The sequence below is a fragment of the Macrobrachium rosenbergii genome, chromosome 17 (assembly GCF_040412425.1).
Source record: "Macrobrachium rosenbergii isolate ZJJX-2024 chromosome 17, ASM4041242v1, whole genome shotgun sequence".
In the NCBI taxonomy this organism is placed as follows: domain Eukaryota; kingdom Metazoa; phylum Arthropoda; class Malacostraca; order Decapoda; family Palaemonidae; genus Macrobrachium; species Macrobrachium rosenbergii.
Genome location: NC_089757.1, coordinates 28,130,765 through 28,140,764, shown reverse-complemented (window position 1 = coordinate 28,140,764; position 10,000 = coordinate 28,130,765). Strand labels below are relative to the sequence as shown.

The following is a 10,000-nucleotide window of genomic DNA, read 5'->3' as shown; positions in this document are numbered from 1 at the left end:
CCCAGCGCTTGGCCTTTGACCTAAAGCCAAGCTAATTAAAGTTGCTCCCTTGCAAAGTATATCTTTCAGCATATATGTATGACAAGCTAATTTTAGTTTTTACTACTCTGGTGCTTTAAAAGATGATTGGAATCATTGATCTTAGGATCAGTTTCATAGCAGTTACCATCTTTCTTGTGCAAAGCCTGTCCATGAATTGTGAGGAAATTGTCCTCTCGTCACTTCAATGTCAAAATCTTTCCCCAGCATATTTTTCATACTGTGTCCTTTGTCGAGTCATTTTTTTTCTGTGCAGTCTGGGGTACATAGCTGGGTGTTTGCAACAGCTACAAACTAAGTCCAAATGATTCAGGTAATCGTATTCGGTTACATATGTGTCTTTCAAATGGACTTTATCCCAGAGACTATTGAAAAACTTCTCTGGAAGAAAAATGTACCGTATCATCTTCGACCTTTTACTGCTGTGGAAAATATTCACAAAACATATTCCTAACGTTCCCAGTTAGTGAATTTACTGAAGAATATTTCAGGTATATAAGAGGATAATAAGTGAAGATTATATGTCATATTACTCGTTGAGTCTAAAAGAATGTATAAATAGTTCTGGCATATAGCTTCTTGTTCTGGTTTAACACAGCACCTTTAGAACTGAATTAGCTAAGAGCCCTTAAACATAGTGGATAGGTTTATAGAGGACACAAGTGAAAAGACTTAATCCTCCGAGGAACAATGTAGTCGATAAGAAAAAAAAAATTCAAAAAGAGAATTTGGATGCGCGTGACACTCCTTCCGTTTTTGGGATGAACTGATGCTGGAATTCGATGCAAATCTTGTGTGCACTTACGGCCCCGAGGATGCTCCCTCATCTCCCAGGCCCAGTGGAGGCGCTGGAAGGCAGGGGAAGGGAGCTGGAAGATGTGGGGGAGGGGGGGGGGAGATTGTTGAGCAAGACACAAGCGGCTAGTTTTTAAGATTCGGCTCTGGTATGGAAATCCCCCTTTCTTCTACTCTTTCGCGCCTCGGGGATTGCAGGCACATAAATCCCCGTTTGCGATTCCGCGGATTGCGATTGTGCTCCATAATGGAATGTTCGGTGCATCTCAGTAGCCGTCCATTTGCGACAAGTTCTTTTGCATGCGGCTTAGATCCCCTATCTCAATATTCTGTGATTGTGTGTGTGTGTGGGGTTGGATGGCTGTTGTTGTGATCCCATTTATCAGTATATACTTGCCTTAGATATGTTCACATATCAATTCATATAAACATTTGCAGATGCATCACTAACACACATACACCCACACACAGACACATATATATACATATATATATGTATATATATAGAGTGTGTGTGTTTTATGTATATATATGTGTGTGTGTGTGTGTGAGTTTGCATGTATACATATGCATAATGTAGTGTAGTGGCTATAGCGCAGCCTCAGTAGTGAGAGGACACGGATTGGTGTCTAAAGTTAATTGTAGCGGTATGAAATCCATTATGCCCTTTGAACGAAGTATTGAATTAGCTTTAGGCAGATAGCTGGATGTAGTAAGTGGGAACCTGTTTGGAGCTGGTCGTGAGGCCAGCAAACTCATCCCAAAACTCAAAATGCTGACTGATAATCGGAAGGCCAACAATTTGTGGAATCATGCACTGTGAACTGGAATGATTATAGTATAATTATATATATATATATATATATATATATATATATATATATATATATATATATGTATATATATATATATGTGTATGTGTATATATACATATATATACATATATATATATATATATATATATATATATATATATATAGATAATATACATACATATACACACACACACACACACCCCTCCTTAAGAAGGGATGGCTTATAAGATGCTGTAAATATTCTAGTTCTCAGTGCATGATGTATATGTATTTGTACCCTTTTTAAAAACAGTGACGTTTGACATAATCAAGTTACGTAAATAAATGAGAGAAAAGAATAGATTTATATTTCGGGTGTTCTCAAGATCTAAAGGCCCTCCTCCCTTTCTCCGTACCGAACGTTCTATTAAGTTAGCCGTAGACTGAGTAGCATGCTAACCATATACTGATCTGTTAGACATTGCTAAGTTAGCCGCAGACTGAGTAGCATGCTAACCATATACTGATCTGTTAGACATTTACTAGGATTAGCCGTGGGCCGAGTAGCATGCTAACCATATACTGATCTGTTAGACATTGCTAAGTTAGCCGTAGACTTAGTAGCATGCTAACCATATACTGATCTGTTAAACATTGCTAAGTTAGCCGTAGACTTAGTAGCATGCTAACCATATACTGATCTGTTAGACATTGCTGTTAGTGGACCGAGTGCATGCTAACCATGCTCGATCTGTTGGGTGTTCGCTAAGTTAGCCGTAGACTGAGTAGCATGCTAACCATATACTGATCTGTTAGACATTGCTAAGTTAGCCGTAGACTGAGTAGCATGCTAACCATATACTGATCTGTTAGACATTGCTAAGTTAGCCGTAGACTTAGTAGCATGCTAACGAAATACTGATCTGTTAGACGTTGTTAGCCTTTGGTGTATGTGAGCTAATGGTTCGGTTTTCGTGAAGACTATTTTTTTCCCGTAACTGCTGATTATTATTGTTGTTATATATTAAGATGCTTTTGTACCAGGTTGGTCTCTTTATCCATCCCGTAGAATGCTGGGTTTGAACTTCATAGCTGGAACGAGCTTCAGGCATGGTTAGAGTTTAATTGGTTGCTAATAGATAGTAGTAGGTACAGGCCTTGACATATACACTTCCCACAATTTTTATCTGGTAAATATACCAAAGTTTCTTCGAAATACCTTTAAAATTTCAGACTCTGCCCCACATAAGTCAATAATAATAATAATAATAATAATAATCACTTAATAATAATAATAATAATAATAATAATAATAATAATAATAATAATAATAATAATAATAATAATAATAATAATAACAACTCAGTATAGTCAAAATAAGACAATAAACCTTTATGGCTTATCGTAAGGGGGTGGGGGCGAGGGGCATCCTTGGCGAACGAATTTTATGAAGCAACATTTTAAGATTATTTATATCAGTAATGTTTAAGAAGCCTATATTGTGCACCACAGACGGTCAGATTATTTTTGCGCATTGCTAAAATATTTTTTAAAAATGTGAATCGTTTATGGGCTCTTAAAACAAAACAGATACCAATAATAATTTTCTGAAATTAAATTAGCATGAAAATGGTCTTCATTTACTCTTGCGACCTCTCAGCAGCCTCCTACTTTCTCCTTTTACGAGAATTTTCAGTCTTTTTCCATTTTGAGCACATTCGCCCTGTCATCAGCAATCAACACTTTAATTTGCAAGTATCAGCCATTCGGTTCCACAGTCCATTGCGAATCTTATCTTATTCTCTAAAACTCGTTTACTTCTCTTTTTCTTTCTCTTTCTCTCACGTGTAATTCCCCCCTTCACTTTATTCACGGCCTCTTTAACTTTGAATTTATTGGGCTTCTTAGACGCCTCAGTAATTGTAATCTAAATTTAGTCTTGTATTGCTGCGTTCTTCCAGTTGGGGAGGATGACATTTACAGAAAAAACTTACGTAAGTTTTTTTTTTTACTTCGTTATTGTATAAAACATAGTGGATAATTAACAATGAAAAGGAGAGATCTTTGCGTGTATTCTGCAAATTGAAAAGTAAAATCCGTAAGTGGTTCTAAAAGGCAAAAGGTTCGGCTCCATTCTTTTCTACTAAACACTTCGTAAACCTTTGTTTCCTAATTCTCTCTCTCTCTCTCTCTCTCTCTCTCTCTCTCTCTCTCTCTCTCTCTCTCTCTCTCTTTGCTTGGAACACCTCTATGCTTTTTCTCAATCAAAGTGCGATAAAGGGTTACATTGAAAACCTCTTTTTATGTAACATAAGAAATTCATTCTTAATGTATTAAAATATGAAGAAAGACCAATCATGTAGCCAGGTGCATGTATGATGTCTATACATGCTTTTAATTTCATTCATTCTCCTCGTTTAAACGCCTGCTTTAATGATGGAAATTGCATCAGCCAGTACCATTGCATGAATTACCAGAATATCGGACTTCGATGCAACAAGCGTTTGATATCATTGTGGCAGTGACAGCACGAGGCGAGCTCGCAGGTAGTGTGACCGGAATCTGATATGTCTGTATCTTAATAGGAGTCGAACGCACATTACACATAAAGCCACTCTGAATAGTTTCACAATATCACCTTTAGAATATCTGGATATGATATGTTAAGAGGCTGATGCGTGGAGATGCACTTTAGCTTGTTGGGCTGACAAGTTAGGTGCTGCGGCGCTCTGACAATATTTTGATGAGTGGCTGACCAGTGTTTGTAAGGTTTGTCTGGCTGAAGGAAAGGTTCCAAAAGATCGTGTGAGAGTAATATTTGTTCCACTGTGTGAAACGATAAGGTGACGGAGGAAACTGTAAGTAGAGACATGGCATTACTTTTAGTACACCAGTGAAAGTGTATGGCAGGATTTTGATTGAGAAAGTAAGACAAATTGCCTAAGGCTTGATACAAGAACAGTGTGTGTTTTGACAAGAGAGATGGTGTTTTAACAAGAATTTCTTACGAAACAGTTATGTGAGAAGTTGAAAAGCAAAACAAATGCTGTAAAATGTTCTTATAGAACTGACAGAGGCAGTGTGCAGTGTGTTGATGATAAGTAGCAGAAAAAATGAAATGTTGAGAGCGACTAACATGTTTGATGATAACGGTGAAGTTTTTAGTAAGAGAGTATCTTGTTTTAGATAAGGATTTATGTTTCCAATATCTGTTAATTTCATGGATGGGGTGATGGAAAAAGTCAGGGAATCAAAGAAATTAAGTACAGAGTCTGTGAGATGAAGAAATAATTCTTGAATGGACTGTGGAATTTTTGAGAAGCTGGTGGAAGAGTCTGAATGTTAGGAAGATGAGAAATTTATAGTGAATTATAAACATGAGTAACGTTATGGGGGTTAATGAAAACCGGGAAGATATTCTCTCTCTCTCTCTCTCTCTCTCTCTCTCTCTCTCTCTCTCTCTCTCTCTCTCTCTCTCTCTCTCTCTCTCTCTCTCTCAGAAATGATCTTTGTGGCCTGACATTTTCATTTCCTGAAATAACTAGCGAAATGCCGTGACGATACCAGTGAGAATTTACTGGCCCAGATATAGCGGTTAGCGAGAATTTATTCTCGTCGTTCGTGCCTTGAATCTTTTCATAAACAAACCTTATGAATTAGTAGCCAAGAAAATTAAAACTATGATCTTGTTGGAAATCAACAGTCATATTTTGTAAATTAAAAGTAGCACTGAAATTATCTGTCTCTCTCTCTCTCTCTCTCTCTCTCTCTCCTTAGATTACCGACGTAGCTCCAGACTGGTTATCAGACAGGTCGTATTGTTGAATATTTTAATCTCTTTAACAATGTGGAAAATATTTATACATTTTTTATCCTTTTATTATCTTTTTATTGATAAATAAGTAACAAAAACCTTGCTGTGCTATTGGTGAATTGTATAAAGGATCAACAAAAACCATTTTTTTTATTCCTTATCTAAGCAACCGCACTGTAGATGTTAAATCTAGTACATCAGTATGGCCATTACATAGAAAATTTTAATTCATTATCGCGCCAATCATCTTATTATGATGAGGAAAGTATTTCCTTCCCGATAGTTACCATGTCTTGTGTGTCTGTTGCCATGGCAACGGTGTAAACAACAATGGCGGAGTTCTCATCGGACGACGAAATCGAAGACTTTCTTGATAAAGTTAATCATATTAGTAAGTTTTAAGGGATTGATCTATTATGTAGTTCATTTATATGGATCGTAAAGTTGTGGAGATTACTCTGCTAGGTATTAGGTGACCTTTCCAAGTGGAAAGCTGTACAGTTTTTCATTGTTTTTGTAGCTGTCTCCTGCCAGTGATATTTATTTTTTGAGAATTCCGTAGAATGGCAATCAAGGACTGCAAAACTCATTCTAGGCGTTGTTAAAGATTTTGTAATGACTGTGGTGCCCCTTTGTTCTGGTCTGTTATTTAAACGTGATTTTTTCTTTTTTGTTATACTTTTATTTAAGCACAGCTGGTAGTTTTTTTTGTAGCAAAAGGAACGTTTTCTATTATAAAAATGTGTTAACGGATGCACTTTTGTGTGGAAAGCGCAAGGGTATGTTATACTTTTAAGAGCACAATAGAGTTTGTAAATAAGAAAATAAACATCAACTTGTAATTATTACATTCAAGATTAAAAGCACGGGGTAACTTTCATATTTTAGTATCTAGTACTCGCGAGAATGGGATTAAGATAATAATTCTTTTGTAATTCCCAGGACAGCCATGAATTGTAGGATACTGAGGGACACTTTTTTGTGCTATGTAGTATCAAATAATGCCGGCGAATTCTGTTAAACATGTCTAAATTCTAATGTGATAAAAATGTACAAGTAAAACTACGATGTTTAAGTAGAATATTGGAAGCGTGAGCTTTTCTTTATCCGAATCTGTGGACAATATGTAACTGAGGATGTTCAGATCAGAATTATGAACAAGTTCTGCCTCATGTTTTTGTTTATTTGTTTACTAAATGTAGACCTATCAATGCAACCACTTCTTCCCTTTTAGGTACTGTTATTATGCTTTGCTGTTTCTTCCAGCGTTAACATTAATTTTTTTTTTTTTAATTTCCCATACAAACCATCGTTTTTCTTCTCACATCAACTTCCTTTCTTTTCACACAGCATCAGTCATCAGCGATCTAGCGAGCCAGGACCGCTCTGTCTCAAACCGGGCCTTAGACGAGGCCAACCGCATCTTGGGCTTCCCCCGTACCACCGGCGGTAGCAACGTCGACCGTCCAGGGGCACCAGACAAGCGCCCTTCGGTAACCTCCACGCCCGGTTTAGAAATCAGCAACTGTGAGACTAAGTGGAATCGCACAGTAATCAACAATACGACGATGACAGAGCAAGGTGAGGGATTTGATTGTTGTTTGGTGATTTATTTCATTTAACATGAATGGGTTTGTATGTGTATATATACATACTTGAACTCGTGTGTAATATGTATGTACATTATACATGTATGTATATGTATTATATATATATATATGTATATGTTTTGGTTTTTTTACCTAATCTTTCACGTAGTGCATTTTTACTGAATATTAATGCGTTTTCTTTTGTTATTTTGAGAAAACACTTCAACAAAATGGAAGTGTTGCCTTAAAACAATAGATTACAGAAATACATGAGCATTTAATAAGAATACCCACGGTAAAGGCTGTGCCCAAAGGGCCTGTTTCGAAGAGAGTGCAGTGAACTTCATAGAATAACTTGGAGAAGCTGCTCTGTCGAAGTGGTGAGGAGATTGCTGCTAGTTTAGAAAATAAATAAGGATATTGGAGAGGTGATGTCTTAGAAACAAGTTGCTTCAAGTGAATTAACTTTCAGTAAGAAATATATATATATATATATATATATATATATATATATATATATATATGTATATATTATAGATAGTAATAATAATAATAATAATAATCATCATCATAATAATAATAATAATAATAATAATAAAAGGAGCCCAAAAAAAGACCAAAAGGGTGGAAAGTTATAGCTATATTTCGGAGACACTGTCTGTCTCCCTCAACGGGCAGTTAATGAATGAAATAAAAGTTACAGAGCAGTGGTATTTATACCAATGAAGGAATATTCCAGAAGTCCTCCGCAGTGTCACCCCTGTTGAGAACTTCTCCTTAGTCTTCTTAACCGTTGGTTGGAGGAAGATATAAATACTACTGCTCTGTAACTCTTAGTTCATTCGTTACCTGCCTGTTTAGGGAGACAGACAGTGTCTCCGAAATGTATGGCAATAACTTTCAACCCTTTTGGTGTTTTTATGGGCTCCTTTTATGAGATGGAGTTCTGGTTTTACAGAAGATATTTCATAGTCATATGTATAATATAATATAATATAATATAATATAATATAATATAATATAATATAATATAATATAAAGTCATCATGGCTTCCAACGGTGCGTGACACAAAGGGTCTATGTGAAATTCCACCACTCATGCCAACTGGTGCTGTACTCCAAATCTCCTACCCTCTCTAGGCTCCCTTCTCATTTTATTTCATCCAAGCAAGCATAAGCCACCTGGAGTCAGGCATCTGATAGTGCTTGGACTTCTCTTCTTAGAAAGAGGATAGCAGATCTTTGCAGACGTATGGTGTGATGGGAAAGTGATATGACCACTTGTGTATATGTGTTATGTACAAACCAATAGTGTGCAAGTAAATGTATTGCTTTGTTACAATAGTCTTCACCCTGATGTCACCTACTGTATATTTATCTGGTCCTATTGCTCCTTAAATCCTTCCAGATCCTCGGAATTCTTTTATATTTCCTCCTTTCTTCACTTATTGCATTCCAAGTGTGCGATATGTCTTAGCCCCGAGGGAAATCAGGCAATTTATGTAGTGACAGAATGAAAGCTAAAGAAATGCGCTTGGTTGACAAAGACAACATTACGTGCCTAAGAAGTAGGTCTGCGATCAGATAAATAAAGGATAATCTACTAAGACCAAAACCTTAGATGTTGTAACGCCAGTTTTAGTAGCCATAAATCAATCATTGAATCTACTCAGAATGACCCTGTACGCCAGAGGTTACGTAAGGTGGGAAAGACGGCACTTCCGAGTTCAAAATGCTGTGGTTACCATGGTAACCTTTAATTTCGATCCTCCCCTTTCCCACCCCACCGATGCTTCCCCAGGGGTCCTCTTTCTTATCTTGGCCCCGTTGAAATAAATGGCAGCTGTAATCCCCAGCAAATAAGAATTTGCACATAAAAGGATTTAACCGGGATTAATGGCAGCGGAAGTTAACCGCCCTTTTGCTGGTCTCATTCAGCGTTTATCCCGTTTCCCGTTTTATTCCCTCTGTTGTTCTTCCTCTTTCTTCTTACCGCGCCTCCTCCTCCTCCTCCTCCTCCTCCTCCTCCTCCTCCTCCTCCTCCTCCTCCTCCCTCCTCCTCCTCCTCCTCCTCCTCCTCCTCCTCCTCCTCCTCCTCTTCCTTGAGACCACTAACAGGAAAAAATCTCGACGGATAGAGTTATTACGATTGATAGCTGTGGAAGAAGAAACCCTCCCCCCTTTTCTCTCTCTCTCTCTCTCTCTCTCTCTCTCTCTCTCTCTCTCTCTCTCTCTCTCTCCCGTTCGATTTTCGTTGTTTCACCCATATTTCAATATTTAATTCGCTGCCTCGTTGCAAATATTTACAAAAAAAGTGTTATTACTATCATGAAAAGTATTATTTTTTTATTAGTATTTTGGTTACGACAGGTAATTACGCTGGAAGAGAGAGAGAGAGAGAGAGAGAGAGAGAGAGAGAGAGAGAGAGAGAGAGAGAGAGAGAGAGAGAGAGAGAGAGAATATAATCTAGAAATGTTGGGTAAGGGAATTAGAATTTTTCCCCCACAGATTTAAGGGCGTTCATTAAAGCCAAATTTGGTGCTGAATTTCAAATTGAATTTCCGTGAGTAATTACACTGACGGAAACTGTCAGAATCATGAAAGGAAATTTCTCTTTGTGTCTCTCTTACAAGTGGTAAAACAGACTAACATTACCATCCGCACAGTGATGTTGATCTCAACAATTCACGATTTTGGTGTAAATTGCTTTTCCAAGTTCTATATTAGGCCAGATTTGCATATTTATTATGAAGGAAACTGGGGGAATGAGATTGTTTTGGACAGTGATTTAATTAGGTATTTAATGAGCGCACACACATTTATGACCACTGGTTTTGCATTAGCGAAGTTATTGCTTGTTGGGTCAGGTTAGTGCTTGGACGGTTGACCACCCAGAAAAACCTGACTCCTCCGGCACATATGCCCCTTGATCATATGTGGAGCAGGGCGTAGGTTTAGCAGCCTCACCC

The 10,000-nt window shown here is 37.4% G+C and overlaps 1 protein-coding gene across 1 annotated transcript in view; it reads left to right on the top strand.

Moving 5' to 3' along the window:
* Positions 1 to 10,000, top strand: part of LOC136847818 (uncharacterized) — a 162,514-nt gene that overhangs the window by 147,232 nt on the left and 5,282 nt on the right. Inside the window, exon 3 of the mRNA XM_067119747.1 lies at positions 6,793 to 7,023. Within this exon, the coding sequence (XP_066975848.1) occupies positions 6,793 to 7,023 (231 nt within the window). The remainder of the gene's footprint in view (positions 1 to 6,792; positions 7,024 to 10,000) is intronic.